The following is a 22,389-nucleotide window of genomic DNA, read 5'->3' on the forward strand; positions in this document are numbered from 1 at the left end:
GAAGTAAAATAAAAAATTTAAAAATATTAAAAATATTGACCATTTTAATTTATTTCTTACTTTTTTTTATTACATATTTAATGAAAAAATGATAGATGAATAAACATGTTAATGTTCGCGTGTGCCTATTAATCTACTCTATTAGTTATATTTAATAAATCAAATTAACTGGAAATGACTTTTCTAAGGTAGCGTTTAATAGAGAGATAAAGACTGAAAGACTGAGATTGAGAGACAGAGACCGAAATAAATTTTAGTATTTTGTTTGGTGCAAAGTGAGAGACAGAAATTGAAACAAGAATAAAATTCTAATTTAATTTGCACAAAGGATAAAATTGGAATTAATTAATTGAAATGAGGGTATTTTAGGTATAAAATGTTATTAAATTTTCAATCTCTGTTTCTAAAAATTTTAGTCTCCTGTATCTCTACTTTTTGGAGGTACTGAAATACTAAAATTTTAGAAATAGAAACAGAAATTTTAATACCAATCTCTAAGTTAACAAACATAATATTATGTCTCAGTTTTCCAGTCTTTGTTCCAGTACCTCAAAACAAACGTTACCTAAAGAAAGTGGATATTCCACGTATATTCGTCCACGTTTTTCTTTTACTATAACTTTCATATAAATAATTTACATTAAAGTTGTTTTAAAAAGTGTGTCCAAATTAAAAGATAATTTTGTTCGAAGCAACTACTGGACCGCGACGAGTAGTCACATAATTATTACTTTATTTAGTGTATGTTGGGGCCCCAATAACGTTGAAGAAGACATCCAAACCCAAGGATTCACAACACTTGTTCGTTCACTTCTAGGCTTAGATGGACCTACTAGCTATAATGCAGACCAAGAAAAATATTAAAAGATGGACCCAACTAACCTCATCCACCTCCTCGAGATTACAATACACAACCAATTCACAACACCTGTTTATTTGTTGTACGCTTAGATCGACATACTAGGCTCCTCTCCCTCGAGATTGCAATATACAATTACACGATACAATCATGTGAGATAGATGTACCTTAGAATAAAGGCAAATTTTATGGCGTCTATGAATTTTTGTCTAAATTTTGTCTAATTTACTTTTTATAGTATATTTTAATTTTTTAAAAATTATTTTTTTTATATATTTTAAATTAAATAATAACTTTTAATTTTTTTTAATAAATAGATACCATTTTTTAAATACCATAATATTCATCTAAAATAAATTATAATTTATGTATAATATATATTAAAATATAAAACATATATTAAAATAAATTAAATTATATATATATATATATATTTAACTAATTTAAATTAATTTAATAATTAATTTATCAATTTACTTAAATTAATATAAAAAATTTTAATTTTATATTGTGTATGTAATAATAATTTATTGATCATCAATAAAATTTTAAATAAAATTTAAATTTATAATAAATTAATTTTTAATTTATTAAATTAAAAAATACCGTTATATATATATATATATAAACACAGATCCAAATTGTAGGAAGAGGAGAATTTGTTCCTGTAAAAATTTTGAAAAAAATAATAATTATATATAAATATATATATATTTAAAATTTGTTTATATTATGTTTGCTTTTAAAATAAAATATATTTTTTTTGTATTTTATGTTAAAAAATATTTAATAAACTTAATATACAATAATAATTATCTTGTTAAATTTAATTTAGTATACAAACTAAAAATAAATAAATAAATCAACTAAAAATTAGTGATAATTAACTTATAACATTGACTAATAATTAGTTAATAATTAATTGAAACTTTGTTTTTTAATTAAATACAATTTCAATTATTAGTGATGATTTCTTAAAAAAGTTATTTAAGATAAAAAAATATATTAACCATATATTAATATACTGTATTAATATTTTTTATTACAATATTTTTATTATAATAATTATTTTGATTAAAAAATTTTATACCATCAATACCATAATGAGTAAATTTTATAATTGAACAGGAGATAATGAATAGTTAAATAATTGTTTAAAAATACATATAAAAAATAATATTCAATTATATTTATAATAAAAAAATAATTATAAATAATTTTTTTTATTTTGAATACTATAACGTGGATTGTAAATTTTTTTTATTATTTTAAATATTATAATAGGTGAGTGTGTATGTACGCGCGCTTGCGTGTATTTCTAGTTTTTATCCATATTTATAAATAGTTCTAATTTAACATTTTAAATATATCTAAGCTAATTTAGATTGGTCGAGTTAAGAGTGGTCAACTCAGTCATTCGTTTAGATATGTTTTAGAATTCGAATTTTGTCTTATATACATAACAACTCATTGACTAATGACAAACCTTTAAATTGACCTCAAATTTACAATAGATTAATTTTTAACTTAGAGTATAGAATACTATAAAAAAAAAATCCATACTTAAGTTTTATTTTGTATATTTACTGTTAAATTTTTGTGAATATGTATATATGTTATTATATAAATACATAATAATTGACTTAATTGTTAATTTTTTATATATACCTAACATAATCTAAATACATATTATATCCATACATCCATTTAATTTTCTTGATGATTAACACATCCATCGCATACCATCTTTAGAAAAATTATATAGAATATGTGTTCTCGAAGACTAATTAAAAATCTCCGCATAAATGTTATTTCCCATTCATTTGTCTATCATGAGTTCCAGAGCATCTTTTATTTGTTGTTCCAAATTTCTGGCATTATATTCGTATAATATCTAACATTACATTGACACAAACAATAAGAAGAATTTCTATCAAATTCAAACGCAATTACAAGTGTGAATTTTAAATCAAATTTTACTTGTAATTTTTAGATGACAACCTCACCAAGGTGCGGATTAATTATTCTTCCGCCCTCTCCACCTAAAAAAAGAAGAAAAAAAAAGAGTCAGCAACTCGTTCGTCAAATAGACTGTAAAGGGCGAGAGTAATATATATATATCCTTCACATTTTAAGTGAAAAAAGTAACATAATATAATGAATAAGAAATCAACTTTCACAATCTCTTGCTCTCTGTTTCAATCTCCCTGGTTTGCTCGTGTCTTGAACATCAAGATATGTATTGTATGGAAATCTTATCTTAGTCTCAACAGTCTGGTTCAATCTCTCTGGAGTATCTTTTGTTTTCCAACCTAATTTAGTATTTTGTTTTCGAGTAATATCTTCTAATTCAATTAAAAAAAAATAATTAAATGCTTTAGTTTTTAATAAATTTTAATTATTAAATTAATTTTCAACTTTTTTATTTGAGAAATTAAATGCGTTATATGTCAAATTTTCTAAAAAATTCTAGACAAACCAGTTTTTATTTAATCTACATATAGACAAACAATATAATTCGATGAATAATTTGTTTATGAACTAAAAATTGAAACTAGTTTAATAATAATTACTAAAATATTTGACAGAAAATAATTTTTTTTAGATTGATTTAAGATATTATTCTTTATCTTTATTATTATTTCGGTTTTGGTTCCTTTTTAACCCAATTAAGCTAAGTAAATAATATTTAAGTAAAAAAAAGAACAAAAGACATGTAAATCCCAAATTGTTGGATTTATTTATTATTTCATCATCCCTCTTTCTTAATAATCTAATAATTAAATTCAAATTTAGTTTAGCCGTCTATAAAAATAATTTTAATAAGCTAAGTACTGAACCGCTAATAAATCATTTTCGATACATCTCGAATGGTAACTAATAATTAAGATATAAATTACCTTATTATAGTTAGAATTCTAAAATTTCTTAACTTCATGTTAACTTATTAAAAAGATATGTAAGAGCGAAAATATATCTGAATTTATGAAAATAAACAAAAAATTTTAATTTTTTAATATTCTTTAACTAAAATATTTTTTATTTCTAATAGAATTGAATTGTAATTTTTTTATAAAAAAAATTATGAAAATGACTTTCATGTATTAAAAATCAAAATTTTAAAGTTATTATTTATATTTGAGTATGATGTTAATTAAATCATAAAATTCAAATAAAATAGTATATTTGATTTTAGAGGAATGTTAGGGCCAGTAACTTTTGTGATTTATAGCCATCAAATAGCCATCAATGATGATTTTAATGGTGTGAGATTGGTGTGAGATTTCATCCAATAGCTCACTTTTCTTTACTGATTACATACTGGCTAAAATTTAACAAAATTGCTGACTTCTTAGACTTTTCCTTGATTTTATTCTCATTTAATTTTAAATAAAAATAATAATAATTTATTCAACTCAGAATTTGTGATAATAATATATATGTCTATAAATAAATTTAAAATTAATAATTTTCTAAGAATCACTTGACAAATTAGCCAAATAATTAAAAGGTGAAAACTCAGGTGAAGTCGATTTCATGTGAAGTTAATATCTGAGAGCGTTAGATGAAAATTTAGTCAAATCAGTCAAATCGTCTAACGACTCTCAAATATCAACTTCACATAAAGTCGACTGCACCTGAGTTTCCACCTACTTAAAAAGCTACGGATTGAAAGTTTGAAACCCTATGGCCGTTTCTTTTTAAGAAAAGGTTATATCTCTTTCTGTTGAGGTGGGGGAAACACGGGTTGACGGGTACTTTTTTAATTTATTATCTACTTTCCATTTTGATGTGAGAGGCATCACAAAACGACAAATTAAAGTTAAATGTCATTGAAAATTTTAGCGATGCATATTTCGAGATCCGTACAATAATTAACAGCGATATTGTTGGAGTTATTAAAAAAAATAAATATAAAAACCAAATAGTCGGACATAAATTATTTTTTTTATGGACTGCGTGCGTGTTGGTGTATTGGCGGGATATTGGCCAAGGAAAAAAATTATGGATGGGTGCACTCACCCTCAACACGCCGAGAGTGTAGTGGCTGAGCGGGAGAGCGAGGTGCCAGCACGCCTGCAACACGCCAGGGGCGTGCTGACTCACCACACAAGGGACGTGTACATGGAGGACCGTGAAGCACAGCAGAATTGACTGCGGAGTTCCAATGCTGCTGCTGCACCACGCGGGGGGCGTGTTGCCAGACCTGCCTGCATGCAGGGAACAGCCCCCCACCCCGAGAACCAGCGCCAGTTATATATATATATATATATATATGCATTTGGTGAGCTTCTCCTCCCATTCATGAAGTGTTTCTTCCCATCCTATTGAGCTGAAGCCAAAATAAGAGAGAAGAAAAAAAGGAAGTGTGTGTTTGTGTTAGTTAATGAATAGTGGTGAGTTTAAAAAAAATATTAGTTCTAAGGATTAAAAAAAATGGTACGTAATTATCTAGCGCCTGAAGAACATATTATCAATTATTTGGATCATTCTATTTATGTAAGTGGATAAATTTATTTTTTTTACTGTATTTAAAATTTATTTTATTTTTTATGTGTTTCTATTTTTTTATGCATATATATTTTGTAATGAGAATATTATTGTGTAATTTATAAATATTTTAAGAATATAACAATAATTTTTATAAAATAAACGTTAATAATAATAATAATAAGAGGTATAATTTGTTATAATTTTTGTTATTATGAATATGTCGATGAATAAAAAAAAATATTTTGACTTTGTAAAAAAATATATGTTGCGTATGAGTAAGTAAAAATAGTATATTATATTATATTGTTATTAAAAATAATAATATATTATATTATAAAATAGTATATTATATTATATTGTTATTAAAATAGTATATTATATTATAATTAAAAAACTGAAAAAATAAATAATTTGATAAATATTATTAAATATAATATGTGATAGATAAATATTATATTATATTATATTGTTGTTAAAAAATTAAAAAAATAAATAATTTGATAAAATAAATAAAGATTATTAAATAATATGTGATAGATAAATATTATTAAATATTGTTATTGCATAAATATGTTAATGTATATTAAAATATTTATAAGGATTATTATTTAATTAATGTAACATATGTCTTTGTTGATGCAGCCTAACAGGAATTTGTTGGTGCGTAAACTGGATCCGCCACAGACGTGGAATCTGATGGTGGAGAACTACTTACGCGCCACGTCTACCACGTCTCTAGAATTGGAATCATAAGAGGATTTCACCCCATACTAGCTGCTCTGGTTGAAAGGTGGAGGCCTAAAACCCACAGCTTTGTATTGCTGATCGGTGAGGTTACAGTGACATTAGAGGATGTCGCTCATATATTCGGCATACCCATTGATGGAGAGCCTGTCAGTGGATGGACAGATAGTAGTAGCGACTTCGTTCAAAGTCAGAGAATAGCGATATTCGGTCGTGAGCCATCAGTCAGTCATAATGCGAAGTCCTATATAAAGCTAGGTTGGGTTCGACGTATCAGAGACGCAGAGCCGTTGGACACTGAGGAGTCCATCAGGAGATACGTCAGATGTCATATTTTCTGTTTGTTAGGGTCGACCCTATTCACGGACAAGTCGACCGCATATGCCCATGCGAAATATCTACCATTGCTTCGCGATTTCGAGCAGATCCATACTTATAGTTGGGGGTCAGCATGTCTCGCGCATCTTTACAGAGTACTATGCCATGCATCATGATATGATACAAAGGAGATGGATGGCCCTCTGAATCTGTTGTTTGTTTGGGCATGGGAGCGAATGCCGTGTCTTGCTCCCGTACCGAGACAAACCCTTCCACCGGCCGAGATACCAGTTGCCAGGAGGTAATAAGTCTTATTTTAGTCGTGTGTTATATTCATGATGCATGTTTTAGTTATGGTGAGTTATTTAATTTTTTTCAATTAATAATGTGTCAGATGGAGTCATTCAGAACGGACCATAGCATGGTTATCCAAGACCGTAGAGACATTCAGGCATGATATAGACTTCATGCAGGAGGTAAATAGTTATGGCTTTTCTGTTCCTTTTTTCCAACCATTATTGTTACGGTTCTAATATGCCAATAATACTGTAGCAATTTGAGTGGCGGCCGTACCACGGATTGATCGTCCCGGACGAGTTGCATGCCCATCTTGAGGTGTGTGACATCGTTGCTCCATTGTTGTCGTTCGAGTGTGTCGAGTGGCACCCTGCGGACCGAGTGATGCGTCAGTTTGGATATGCACAACCTCCTCCGCGGGCAGCAAGGGATATTCCACTTGATCAGCATTGCATCGTTCTACGCGGAGTGCAGCTTCATGACTGGACAGTTTTGCATGGGCCATGGATAGAGGAGTGGGCCAACAGGCGGCACAGTCGATTGTGGGATCAGCACCCCCTTCCGACCTGGGATTTTTTACCGACGGTGGAGTACCGGGATTGGTACGTACGCTCCTATGGACATCTGTTGAGATTGACGGAGTACGTTCCTCATGATCCACAGCCACCTGCCCCACAGCCACCTGCCCCACAGCATGCAATGTTTCAGCCGATTCCTTACTATATACCACAGCCACCGGCCTACAGTCATGGTAGCTATCACACTCAGGGCAGCCACCATTCTCAGCACTCTCAGCACAGCCACCACTCTCAGCACAGCCACCCCGGCGTGCTAACTCAGCACGCCCCCCACGTGCTTTCCATTCTCCGCCAACCAGTGATTGCCACGTCAGCACGCCCCCTGCGTGCTGACTAAGCACGCCCCCTGCGTGCTGCCTTGTTGGCTCAACCAGATCAAGCCACGTAGCCTCCACGCCCCCACGTGGTTCATGCAACACGCCCCCTGCGTGTTGTGCCTTCATCTGACACGTCCATCTTTGTGTAATACACACAGTTGCTCCATTTTCAGCCAATACACCATAATGTTTTCCATATTTAAATTAATGAGCCATAGTCGGATGGCTTGTGTTTTTTTTTTTAAAAATGACAAAAATGAAATTCCTGGAGTAATATTTACAGAAATTAATATAAAATAGAAAAAAAGTGAAACTTAATAATATTGTATTATGATATATTATACAAAAATATGAATATGCAAGTTATAGACTTGCAAAATGCAAGATGTGTTTGTTAGTAACAACAAATTAAAAAACAAAACCTTGTAAAACGTAACATTTTGTATAAGAATGAATGCATGTTCGAAACGTGTCTTCAAGTTATGCTCGTTTAATTTGACTAACTTTGCGTGGGACGAAGCAAACGTAACGTTTTATAATTGCGCAAAATGAGGTGCAATCTGCGTTTCGCAGGTGCACCGCGTTAAACGTTCGTGCATGTACGACACGTGTCTCTTACTTTAATTGTATTTTTCCTTTAATTTCCCTTTATATATATGTGTTGCGTCATTTGTGTTTTGCACACTATATTGATGAAGAACTTTTTCTCTTCTTCATTAGTTTAAGCAATTTTTTTATTTATTTATTTTTAATTTTAACTTAATTAAAATGGTTCTATTAAACATCTGGATAATTCTCAATATATAAATTTTTTTATTTTTTATTGGTATATTATTATTATTATTATTATTATTATTATTATTATTATTATTATTATTATTATTATTATTATTATTATTATTATGTGTATACTACCCGGTAATAGCTGGGAATCAATGAAATAGCTCGTGTCGAAGTTCTTCTCCATTACGGTAAAAACTTGTCCTGGACTGGAGCTAGACTTCCTCTTCTTTGGTTGGGGATCACGACCACTTCCGGCTTTGGCTCCTTAGCCCGAAAAACCAAGAATTGGTCCGTCTTACCATGGTCCACTGTACCCGAGAGGCGGCCCAGTGGGAGGCTGAGATTGAACCTCCGGTTCGTCAGGTCGAGGGGTCTCGACTTGAGGTTCAGTGGAATCAGAGCTGCTGTTGTCGTCATCTCCAAAAAAAAATGGGTGATCAAGCGACTCAGGAAACTGTTTCCATCTGCCATCCTAATTGCAAAAGAATAAGAGAAAGCAAGTTATAGAAAAAGAAAGTTATGAAGTCGATAACAAAGCAACGATATGCAAATCGAAAAAACGGAAAGATAACAGTAAGGGGCAGGAACTTACCCACACATTCCCGACCAGCTTCCCGGTCACCCATTAGGAGATGGGGTTAAGGTTATTAGAACCAAATATCGGCAACAAAACGTCGGCAATTTGTTGGTTCTGCTGACCTATGCTATCATAGGTGACTTTGATCATATAATTGGAGTCGGCGCTGAAACTCCAGTAGGTCGGAATGCGCCTTTCTCCTTCAAGTGTGAGCCAGAAAGGGTGAAGACCTCAAGCCGATCTCACCTTGAAGAAGGTCTCTTTGAAACAATGAAACGAATCTTCGAAAAGATTGAAGATCCTCTAGTTTTGCACGGCCCGGAAAGAGAGGTAATCTTTCTTATGTTTACTCTCCTGGGAAGGGTTTGTAAGGAGAAAGAAGTAGAGGAAAACCTCCACATATAGTGGCCGAAAGTTCTAAATACTCACAGACCATCTCGAAACAACAAATGTCAGCCTGACTATTGGGATGGAGCTGTGAGGGGGCAACCTCGCATCTGTTCAAGAGGGCCATGATGAAAGGGGAGAAGGGAAGCTGAACTCCCAAAGTAGTGAATATAGGTTTGTACATCCACATCCAGTCAGGAACCAAGGAGCGTCCACGTTGAGCTGGCAAACGTGCTCCTGGGGCCCCGGCACTAGGAGTTCATAATTCGACTCCTCAAGGCCACCTTCACACAATGCTCCAGAGTCGCAGAACTCTTGTAAATCCTCCGCAGTCACCCTGGAAGACGTGCTCGTGACATCGGTAGTACACCAGGTGTAACGATGGGTCGCTGCGTCACACCTACAATTGGGGCATCACTTAAACCGTGAGAATGGGAGAAGGTCCTAAGCCAAAAACTAATTTATCCTACACCTAAACTAATATCATTATGCACTTAATCATTCTAATCTAAACCACAAGAAAAGGAACCTACGACACCCCATTAAAAATTATCTAACAAAGCCAATTTCCAGACCCAAAAGCCAAAAGCAATGGATAAATCATGATAGCAATGGCAAGAAATAAAGTAAAAGAGTAAAGTATCGTTTTTATCTCCAACGTTTGGGGTAAGTCATAAAGTTGTCCCTAACATTTCAATCGTCCTATTTAAGTCCCTAACGTTTCAAAATTGACTCAATGTTGTCCTGCCATTAGGGATCCGTTAACAGAATTGACGGCAGGACAAAATTGAGACGATTTTGAAATGTTGGGGACAAAAACGATACATAGAAATAAATTTTAGTTTTATGCTTCAATAATATCAATTTTTTACTGTACATAGCATTCAATTATTTTTTAATCACATCTAAGTAAATTACACTTAATCACATTACTTTCATTCTAAATAAATTAATTTTTTATAATTTTACACTTAAAGTTATAAGTTAATATAAAAATATAATAAAAAATTATTTAGAATGAAAGTAGTATAATTAAGTGTAATTTACTTAGATGTGATTAAAAAATAATTGAATATTATATACAATAAAAAATTGATATTATTAAAGGATAAAATTAAAATTTATTTCTATGTATCATTTTTGTCCCCAACGTTTTCGCTCTATTTAAGTCCCTAACATTTCAAAATCGTCTGAATTTTATCCCGCCGTCAATTCTGTTAACGGATCCCTAATGGCAGGACAACATTGAGCCAATTTTGAAACATTAGGGACTTAAATAGGACAATTGAAATGTTAGGGACAACTTTGAGACTTACCCTAAACGTTGGGGACAAAAACGATACTTTACTCTAAAGTAAAATAACGTAAACAATATTACTCACCAGGAAAAATGAGTGGAAAAATTTGCAGGAGAACAAATGATGGTATTACTGTGACAGAGTGAATCTCGCAACAAAGAAGAAGGCAAGGAAAGAATGATGAAGTCAGTAAGAAAAGAGGGAAGTTATGGTGGTGGGAGTTACGAAAGAGAAAAGGGAATGGAGAAAATGAAAAGGTAACTGTAACTGAGGAAGAAGAAGCGCGAAAGGCCCAGGAGTAAAATGGACTTTTCTACGCACTTTCAAATCACCCATAAATAGTATTAAATACTCTCAGCACGAGAACTAAAGCGACTTCTCCAAGAAATAACTGGGGACAACTCATGTGCACGAAAAAAGCGCTAGAAGCATGAATCCTGCCATCGAAGTCGCGACCAGAAGAAGACAAATACACACGAAGACACGAGACAAGCTACTGCACCAACTGTAGGTTTCACGACCTGACGTATTGGGGGCACTATTTCGGCCCGACGGATCCACCATCCGATTAACCGACAGCGTCCTTCGCATGAAGCCATCCCCCTAATGATAATCTGGACAGCTGGCAGAAGCTTCTAGATGAATGGGCCCAAGTGGAAGGTCCCACTCGAGGTTGAAGAATAAAGGGGAGGGACCTACCCCTCCCCCAATGTACGTCATTATTACCCTAATTGGCCGCCTCTTAGTATAGACACTTACTTTAGCATCAGAGTGTCTTTGTAAGTGGCCCCACTTGCCGATCTACCCACACCCTTAGGACTCCATCCTGCTTCCCGTCTCTCACGCACAGGTTCCGGCCCTCACTTCTAGTGACCTCTTTACAACCAGTTTGATGAACAAACGAACAATGGCACCGAGATCCCGTTGTGATCGGAGCTACTGCTTTCCACTCCTCCATCTTCAAAGTCCGGTTAGCAAAGAGCTTTTACAAACTAACAGACATGAGGTACGATGAAACCAAAGACCCACAGGAACACGTCATGATTTTCGAGGCCAGGATGAATCTAGAATGTGTGGGAGGCACTGTCAGATGTCGTGCATTCCCCGTGATCCTGGCAGGACCGGCAATCCACTGGTTCAACTCCCTCCCACAAGGGTCCATAGCTACCTTCATGAATGTCTCTAAAAAATTTCTTAACCAGTTTACCACCCAAATCGCCAAAGCAAGGCACCCAATCAACCTTTTGGATGTGACACAATGGGTTGGCGAACCCACGAGAAAGTACTTGGATCGGTTCAATGACGAGTGCTTAGAGATTGTCGGCCTCATAGACTTCCTGGCCAGTTTATGCCTCACTAATGGCCTGGTGAACGAAGACTTTAGGAAGCACCTAACCACAAAACCTATATGGACGATGCAGGAAATACAATGTATAGCAAGAGAGTATATAAACGATGAGGAGTTCAATCAAGTAGTAGCCGCCAACAAACGGCAGTTAACCACCCTACCGACTCGTGAAACAGGCAATGCGGAGAAACCAAGGGAGGGGCCAAGAGAGGTATCCCCTGGGAGGTCGTTTAATCCATTTTTTCGAGTAGGAAAATTCACAAACTACACTGCCCTGATTGTAGAAGTATTCCAGCAGATAGCTAATAAGGGCATCTTACCCAAGCTAAGGCAGTTGAAAGATCGGACAGGAGGAAACAAGAATCTCTACTATGATTACCACAAGGAATTTGGCCACAAGACACAGGATTGTTTTGACTTAAAAGATACGTTGGAGCAAGCCATCTGAAAAAGGAAGCTGAATGAATTCTCACGGTTCATCCAGGAACAAGAAAAAGGGAAAAAGAGCGCTCCGAGGAAGACCGTGGTTAGACAGTTACGTCGCACGATCACACATTGGAGAAGATAAACCTAGCATGGGTTGGCAGTGTAGAGACACCGAACCATTAGACACCCAAGAGTCTATCGAGCGTAAATCCGACGGTAATCTTGTCCTAAATTTGAATCGTGAACTCTCTCCTCTTTCATTTTTGAACTACTCTCTCTCTCTCTCTCTCTCTCTCACACACACACACACACACACAAACCATCTCCGGCAGCCCGTCCCCTTCACCAATGTCGGCCACCACCAATAGCGTTCAAAGACTGGGTAGACTCCTTGTTGCCGCTGCTATCGCTGCTGCAACCTATGTTGCCAGAGCTACTTCTTCCTTCCTCCAGGTAGATTGTCTTCCTCCTTTTTTCTATTTTTTTCAATTTATTTAAAAAAAATGCAGCCATGCCGGTTGGCCATTGCCGCCATCACTTCGTTGTCCGTGCTGCCACCATGCCAGAAAAGTCTTTTGCACTACCATTGTCTTCAGGTAACTCACTAATTAGTTTAGAGTAGTTAATCCTAAATCCTGATTTATATCATTTTAATTTGTTATGTATTAAAAAATTTACAATTACGATATTTGTATTAGAGATTTAACTATTTTTTAGATTTAGTTCATATATATTTTTCAAATGGTTTAGCTAGTAAGCACTCATGAATACTCCCATGGTACAATCATGGTGCGAAAATAATCACTAGCAAAGCTAATACTTTATTAGCTTGAAAAAGTAAAGAAAAAGGAAGGCGCATTCTTTGTTACTTTTGCAAAACAAGAACAAGAAATAGCAGAGTTGAAGATAGGTAATATACTGAAAATAGGGTTCCGATGCTCTTTAATAGAAGTTTTAACTTGTAAAATCTTAAATGATGATGACTTTCATACTGTCTTGATTGGAAGTTAAATATCATGTATACACTTTATAAGTTAGAGCTCTGTTTTCATTCTTTCTATTGATAATTGAATGTTTAAAAAGGAAGAAGATATCCACTTTCTTCGAAAAAAAATTATTGGAGTCTAGAACTTTAGATTGAAGAGTGGTGTTTTTTTATTTATTTATTTTTTTCAATGAGCTCTTCAGTTACCAAATTAGTTAATAATAGTTAGCTGTATGGAGAATTCATTATACCCTAGAAATGTTATTTATTCTGACAATAGAACTGGATAATGGATATACTCTCTATTTAGCAACTAGCATGAAGTAACAGCAAAAGAGTTGGGATGAACTAGTTGTGATACTTTTGATGAGAAAGTAGAATGTTCTTAAAGGATCAGAGGCCAGATATTATCATGTACATATATTATCACTGCACTTAATTGAATTTTGTCTTGTGCATATAGCAACTCATTGATCAGTGACAAACTCTTAAATAAAGTTTAGATCCGTAAGAAATTAGTTCTTAACCTGTCGGGTTAAAGGATAGGTAGCCTATATATATATATATATATATATATATATATATATATATATATTAAATAAGTACAGAATTAAATTTATTATGCGATTATACACAATAAATTGTTACTAATAATATTACATTGATCTCTCTTCTGTTGGGTATATGAGTATAAGAAGATGACAAAATCTTATATTTATGTAGTTGTTTCAAGGCACGATTAGATCGCTTTCTTTAGAGAGATATTTGTTCCCACACTTAGTTGCTATAGGGTTGATGACAATACTCTCCCAGGATACAATGAAACCTAAGAATTTCTTAATTAGCAATAGTAAGAAATTCTCAACTCTCTTGAACAAAGAAAATCTCTTAATGGTTGAGTAAATTATACACTTAGTACTTTTTTTTTCTGAAATAGTGGACAAGGACTTATTTATACATATTGCACGTAGCAATTATGATTAGTTACGTATACAAATGGTTGTGTCTTTTCTATTGCCAATAGATACAATATTTTGAACATATACAACTCTTAAAGAGTTGTGTCCCTTTAGCTAATAGATACAATGTTTTGAACACACACAATCCTTAAAAGGTTGTGTCCTTTCAACCAAATGGTACTAAACGGCTAGTAACCGTTTATTAATATTAATAATAATATCAATAATATTAATAATATTAATTAATCAAATTTGTAAATACCCTTCAATCCCCCACTATTTACAAAATTTAAATGTCATACAAGTATATTCATAAAGAATGTGTCACTAAGATTAAACATTCTTTTAGTGTAAATTTTAAAGTTCTAACAAAGTAATAGGTGTCTAATCGATTAAAGCTATACTCCATATGCTAGTACCAAAAATCACACACATTACTTATACCCTCTAAGTTCAAGAGTTTACAATTTTAAGCACTTATATGACCTTGTGCTCATCCTAGTTTCATGAATATTTACGAGAATAAAACCTCTAAAATTCTCGATTAGAGCGGCACCACTCTTATATTCATATAGGTGGAATCTTTTGATAGATAATATTATCATTCCATTAAGAGTTTAAACTCACCCTCCTAATTTATTGTAAATAGCACTAAATCCTATACCTTAGTGCTCCAATTGCTAAATAACTTGTTATTACCTATTAAACCTTGAAACTAGTGGTCTAATAGAATAAGGTTGGGTTCCCATCATTTATCAATAATATGTTTTAATCCCATTTTAGCAGTAGTTTCTTTGATTTTATCCCTTGACAAACCTTTAGTCAAAGGGTCTGCTAAATTTCCTTGAGATCTTATATAAGTAATGGTAATTACACCATCATCTATTAGTTGCCTCACAAACTCATGTCTCAAACTTATATGTCTAGACTTTCCATTATAAACCTTGTTATATGCTCGAGACATGGTTGATTCACTATCACAGAAGATTGAAATGGCTGTCGTCTGCTGTGGCCACAGCTTTATATCATATAACAAATTTCTTAACCATTCCGCTTCTTTACCTGCGGCTGATAAAGCTACAAACTCAGCCTCCATAGTAGAATGTGTAATACATGTTTGTTTCTTTGAGGCCCAACTTATTGCTCCACCACCTATGGTGAAAATCCATCCTGAAGTAGATTTGTTATCACTAAGATTTGTAATCCAACTTGCGTCGGAATAACCTTCTAAAACTGCGGGATAATCACTATAATGTAATCCCAAGTTTATGATTTTCTTGAGATAACCAAGAACTCTTGTTATAGCTTTCCAATGTTGATTGCTAGGCTTTCCTATAAACCTTGATAATTTGCACACAACAAATGCTATATCAGGTCTACTACAATGCATTGCATACATTAAACTTCCTATAGCACTAGCATATTTTAATTGTGCTATAGGTCTTCCCATGTTTCCTTCTAATTTAAGATTAGGATCATACGGCCTATTGGATTCTTTAATTGTGAGATGATCAAACTTTTCCAATACCTTTTTAATATAATGAGATTGACTTAAAGTAAAGCCAACTTCATTCTTATGCACATTTATGCCTAATATTGTATCAACTTCATTCAAATCCTTCATCTTGAATTTAGAAGTTAGATACTCCTTCGTTATACGCATTCCTTCTAAATTTGTTCCAATGATCAACATATCATCAACATATAAACAAATAATTACTCCATAATCTTTAGTAAATTTTGAGTAAATACATTTATCCGCACTATTATGTGAGAAGCTATTTGATAACACCACTGAATCAAACTTCTCATGCCATTGTTTAGGCGCTTGTTTTAGCCCATACAAAGACTTAATTAATTTGTAAACTTTCTTTTCATTTCCGGGTAGCACATAGCCTTCTGGTTGCTCCATATAAATTTCTTCATTAAGATCTCCATTTAAAAAAGCCGTTTTAACATCCATTTGATGTATATGAAGCTTATGTATGGATGCTAATGCTATAAGAGCCCTAATAGAAGTCATTCTTGCCATAGGTGCGTAGGTATCAAAATAGTCTAGACCTTCTTGTTGTCTAAACCCCTTGGCCACTAACCTTGCTTTAAAGGTTTGTAATGAACCATCAGTGTTATACTTTCTTCTAAATACCCATTTACATCCTATAGGCTTTGATCCTGGAGGCAAATCAATCAAGACCCAAGTATTGTTAGATAATATTGAGTCCATTTTATCATTTATTGCTTCTTTCCAAAAAGCAGAATCCCTTGAAGCCATAACCTCTTTGAACATTTGAGGATCACCCTCTATGTTCATCACAATAGGAATCTTGTTTGTTACAGAATTCCTAGTTCCTTCTACCAAAAAGGTGATAGCCTGAGAAGAAATAAAATCTGGACCCAAGTCCTTTTCTTTTCTTACTCTCAAGCTCTTCCTTGGTTCAATCAACTCTTTGTCGTTTAGACGTTTATTATTTTGATTATTTATTTCTTGTGAAATATTAGTATCATTTTGGAGATACTCTGAATTAGAAGTTGAATCATTGATAAATTTATTTTCAATAAATTCTACTTCTCTTGATTCAACAACTACATTAGACACTAAGTCTAATATTCTATATGCTTTAGAATTTTGAGCATATCCTATAAAAGCGCCTTTTATGGCTCTTGGCCCCAATTTGGTTATCTTTTGATCAGGAACTCGATAAAAGGCTAAACACCCCCACACTTTAAGATAATTTAAATTAGGTTTCCTTCTTTTCCAAATTTCATAAGGAGAAACCTTTCTATGTCTTGATGGTATCCTATTATGGATATGACATGATGTCAATAATGCTTCACCCCACAAATTGTAAGGCAATTTTGCATTTAGTAACATTGAATTAACCATATCCACTAAGGTACGATTTTTCCTTTTCGCCAAACCATTTTGTTGCGGAGCATATGGAACGGAAGATTCATGCACAATACCATGTAATTCACAAAAGTGATCAAATTCATTAGAAAAATATTCTCCACCTCGATCACTACAAAAAACTTTTATTTTCTTATTATGCATTTTTTCTACTTCCATTTTATATTTCTTAAACATTTCAAAAGCTTCATCTTTATTTCTAAGCAAATACACATAAGTAAATCTAGAACAATCATCAATGAAGGTTATAAAGTATCTTTTTCCTCCTCTAGTAATATTGCCATTTAGTTCACAAATATCACTATGAATCAATTCTAATAAATGTGTATTTCTTTCAACCTTAGGAAAAGGTTTCTTAGTAATTTTGGATTGTATGTAAATATCACATTTCTTATTAAAATCCTTGTTACTAAGATCAATATAGTTATTCTTTTGCATATATTCAATTGATTTGTAATTTAAGTGTGCTAATCTACTATGCCATAAATCACAAGAATCAACAACATACAAGAAAACATTCACTTTATTAATACTAAGTTTAAACATGCCTTCAGTACAATATCCTTTTCCTATGAATACATTATTCTTAAGCAAGATCACTTTATCGGATTCCATTACAACTTTGAATCCTTTCTTACACAAGAGACTAACAGAAACTAAATTTTTTCTCAAATCTGGAACATGAAGTACATTTATTAAACTTAATTTCTTTCCAGATGTAAAATTTAATTCCACACTTCCTTGACCACAAACTTTGGCTGAGTTATCATTGCCCATCAAGACTTCTCTATTGTTCACTTCTTCATATGTTTTGAATTGGTTGCGATCATTGCAAACGTGAACAGTAGCCCCAGAATCTAACCACCACTCAAGTGATTTTCCTTGTGTTGCTATGTTGACTTCTGTAACCATGCCAATATGCATGTTTTGTACTTTTTCTACAACCATAGCAATTAGATCCTTCTCTTCCACTAAGTTGGTCTTTGATGCTTCCTTTTTCAGAAGTCTACATTCTTTGATATAGTGTCCTTTCTTGTGACAATGATAACACTCTCTTTGTCTCTTCTTATCTTGCTTTGAATCTTTAGAGAACTTTCTTTTCTTCTTATTGATGTTATTTTCATCAATATGATTCACTTTAGAACTTTGAGAAAGATACACAGCATCACGTTTTCGAGTTTCCTCCTCTATACGTATATGCCTTAGTAATTTCTCAATTGTGAAGTCCTCACCAAGATGTAAAAGTTTCTTCCTATAACCATTCCAAGATGAAGGAAATTTTGAAATAATTACTCCAACTTGTAATGATTCAGGGATCACCACTTGTAGATCACAAAGTCTACTTACAAGAATTTGTAATTCATGAATTTGATCCATGACAGGCATAGTATAATTCATAATAAATTCAAAATATTTCATCATGATAAACTTATCTATTCCTTGTCGTTCGGTATTGTACTTTTCTTCCAAAGACTTCCAAATCTCTAATGGTGATTGAATTGACACGTAGAGATCATAGAGTCGGTCGGATAAAGTGTTGAGGATATGACCTCGACATGCGAAAGTATCTTCATCACGTTTCTTCTTCAATTGAACGATCTTTTCTTTCTCTTCCGGTGTGACGTTTTCAGCGGCATCGGCAATTGGTGTAGTCTTTGGGTCAATCACATATGCAAGATTGAGAACCGAAAGAAGAAACATCATCTTGTCTTTCCAACAGTTGAAGTTCGTTCCATCAAAGCGATCTAATTTGACAAACTCTTGATTCATGACCTTGAACGTAGTGTTTTGATCTTGTGCCATCTTCAAGAAATATCTCTCTAAAATTGTTGGGTATATGAGTATGAGAAGATGACAAAATCTTATATTTATGTAGTGGTTTCAAGGCACGATTAGATCGCTTTCTTTAGAGAGATATTTGTCCCCACACTTAGTTGCTATAGGGTTGATGACAATACTCTCCCAGGATACAATGAAACCTAAGAATTTCTTAATTAGCAATAGTAAGAAATTCTCAACTCTCTTGAACAAAGAAAATCTCTTAATGGTTGAGTAAATTGTACACTTAGTACTTTTTTTTTTTTTCTGAAATAGTGGACAAGGACTTATTTATACATATTGCACGTAGCAATTATGATTAGTTACGTATACAAATGGTTGTGTCTTTTCTATTGCCAATAGATACAATGTTTTGAACATATACAACTCTTAAAGAGTTGTGTCCCTTTAGCCAATAGATACAATGTTTTGAACACACACAATCCTTAAAAGGTTATGTCCTTTCAACCAAATGGTACTAAACGGCTAGTAACCGTTTATTAATATTAATAATAATATCAATAATATTAATAATATTAATTAATCAAATTTGTAAATACCCTTCATCTTCTACTTCTTTCTTTTTTGTTTCACAGCAGAAATATTCATCATTATGTATGTTAAACAATTTTTTAATTGGTTTATAGACACTTTCTTAAGTTTGACAACTTATCCAAAATTTTAAATTTTTATGACCAAGATGAATATTTAATCCTCAATATTTAGTTAAAGGAGGACAAATTCCGTCCTTCTCAATCACTTTATTTATTTTATTTTATTTTAATCAAGATATTTTTTCATAACTGTAAAAAGTGTTTTTTTTTAAGTATATTCACTTTTCGTCAATTATTTACATCTTGAGAAAAATAATTTGAAATTTACCTATTTTTTAAATTATAAGGAAAAGGGTATCTTCTACTTTATTTATGATAAAATATGATGAGTGCTCAAGGTAAATCATTTGTGATGAGAAAGCTACATTATTATTACCAGCCATAGGTCTCTCTTCTACTGCTTTCTTGTTTGGTTCACAACAGAAATATTCATCATTGAGTATGTAATTTTTCATTGGTTTCTAGTTTCTACACACTTTATTAAGCGTGACAACTTATCCAAAATTTTAATTTTTTATGACCTAGACGAATAGAACCCTCGACATTTGGTTAAAACTAAGGAGGACGAATTCCTTTTACTCAATCACTTTATTTTATTTTGATCAAGATATTTTTTTATAACTATGCATATCTTGTTACCTGTATATTAAAAAGTAACTACTAAATTAATCATTTATATAAAATATATATTATAAATAAACTAAACAACATATCTATTTATATATAAATAAATATACAGATACAAAAAAAATACACAAATACATATATGGTGACCTATGATGCACGTTACAGACATTAATACGAATATAGAACAATGGATATACAAATTTTAAAATCTTATAAAATACGAAAATACGATATATATATATATATATATATATATATATATTAGATAAATTACAATGATATTTTAATATTTTATTAATATTAAAATATAAAATATTTTTAACTATTTTTAATAGTTTTTAATTATATAAAATATTTAAAATCTTATAAAATACAAAAATACGATATATATATATATATATATATATATATATATATATTTAAAATATTTAAAATATTTTTATTTTAATAAATAATAATATATATTATTTTTAAACTCACTTCAAGAATACATGTTAATAATAAGATTGACGCGCTAATACGTAATGATATTTAGGTGTGTCCAAATGTATTTAGACCAAAAAATAATTTTTTTATTTTTCATTAAGATACGGTTGAACATAGCAAACACACGTGCCAGAGAGTGTTGATGAGTGTCGTGTCTCAACTCTGAAGTGTGTGGATACGATAATTTAGTAAAGTGTTTGTGTTTCATAGATGGTGATTGATTTAGTAGCTAACTTTTATATATACATAATATGTTTAACAATTTTTTATTGAGTAATGCTATGTGTACACCAAAATCAGCCACCAGTATAAAATATATATTAGAATACAAATACACATTGAAAATGAATTAAACCACATATGTATTTATATACAAATATATTGGTGACTGATTTTAGTAGCTGATTTTAGTGTACAAATAGTATTTTTATTTTTTATTTGTAAATATATTCACTTTTCATCAATTATTTGTATCTTAAAAAATTGGAAATTTAACCATTTTTTAAGTTATTAGGAGAGGGTATCTCCCATAGTTATCAGAACTGAACCGGTAATCAATTCGGTCATATGACTGGGTCACCGGATCACTGGTTCAACCGGTGGGTCACTGATTCACCCGGTTAATCCGGTCATAATTAAAAAAATATATAAAATTATATAAATAAAATTAAAATAATATCTTAAAACTTAAAATACAAGTCTTTACAAACATTAATAATCTAATATCAATGTTTAAACATAACTAATGATCTAAAAAAGATAATAAAGTGGTTTCTAGTACAAAATATGTTCTCAATTTAAATCAACAAGGACGAAGAAAGAACACAATCAGTAAATCAAGTCCGAGGAGTTGCTGATGATGCTTGTCCTTGAGATGGTGGCGTTTCTGATGGTATTTGAGATGAAAACATTTTTAAAATTCTAGCAAAAGAAATACAAGATTTTCAGCAACCAAAAATTTACCTAAATGAATTTTTAAGCAACACAGCAACAACCACCAAAGTATTCAATTCAAAGTTTCAAACATTATCATCCAGCAACAAAATTCAAGTATTCAACTAAAACATTATCCAACAAGCAACTCTGTTATCCAGCAAGTATTCAAATTTTCTCAAGTTCACCAACTCTAAAACCAAATACAACAGCAACATTAACCAGATTCAATAACAGTTCTAAGTTTCTAACTCAAATTTTCTCAAGTTGACCAACTCTAAAACCAAATACAACAGCAATATTAACCAGATTTAATAACAATTCTAAATTTCTAACTCAAATTTTTTCAAATTCAACAACTCTAAAACCAAATACAACAGCAACATTAACCAGATTCAATAACAATTCTAAGTTTCTAACTCAAATTTTCTCAAATTCAACAACTCTAAAACTAAATACAATAGCAACATTAACCAGATTCAATAACAATTCTAAGTTTTTAACTCAAATTTTTTCAATTTTAACAACTCAAACCAAATATGACAGCAACATTAACCAGACTCAAGAACAATTCTAAGTTTCTAATTATCTCCAGTTCAACAACTCTAAAACCAAATACAACAGTAATAACCA

At 32.1% G+C, this 22,389-nt stretch overlaps 3 protein-coding genes across 3 annotated transcripts; 2 read left to right on the forward strand and 1 right to left on the reverse strand.

Annotated features, from left to right (window-relative positions):
- Window positions 1-6,011: 6,011 nt before the first annotated feature.
- LOC140181935 (serine/threonine-protein phosphatase 7 long form homolog) lies at window positions 6,012-7,776 on the forward strand. The gene is made up of 3 exons (XM_072227676.1): window positions 6,012-6,716; window positions 6,810-6,891; window positions 6,968-7,776. Exons 1-3 carry the CDS (start codon window positions 6,607-6,609, stop codon window positions 7,625-7,627), a joined length of 852 nt encoding a protein of 283 aa, XP_072083777.1. The 5' UTR covers window positions 6,012-6,606; the 3' UTR covers window positions 7,628-7,776.
- Window positions 7,777-11,653: 3,877 nt separating this feature from the next.
- LOC112778985 (uncharacterized) lies at window positions 11,654-12,448 on the forward strand. Its single transcript, XM_025823245.1, has one exon. The coding sequence runs from the start codon at window positions 11,654-11,656 to the stop codon at window positions 12,446-12,448; it is 795 nt and encodes a 264-aa protein (XP_025679030.1).
- A 2,670-nt stretch (window positions 12,449-15,118) lies between these two features.
- On the reverse strand, window positions 15,119-19,081 carry LOC140182394 (uncharacterized). Its single transcript, XM_072228585.1, has 3 exons — window positions 17,827-19,081; window positions 16,238-16,671; window positions 15,119-15,898 (listed from the first exon to the last, which is right to left on the reverse strand). Exons 1-3 carry the CDS (start codon window positions 19,079-19,081, stop codon window positions 15,119-15,121), a joined length of 2,469 nt encoding a protein of 822 aa, XP_072084686.1.
- Between the last annotated feature and the right edge of the window lie 3,308 nt (window positions 19,082-22,389).

This window comes from Arachis hypogaea, chromosome 19 (genome assembly GCF_003086295.3).
Source record: "Arachis hypogaea cultivar Tifrunner chromosome 19, arahy.Tifrunner.gnm2.J5K5, whole genome shotgun sequence".
NCBI lineage: Eukaryota > Viridiplantae > Streptophyta > Magnoliopsida > Fabales > Fabaceae > Arachis > Arachis hypogaea.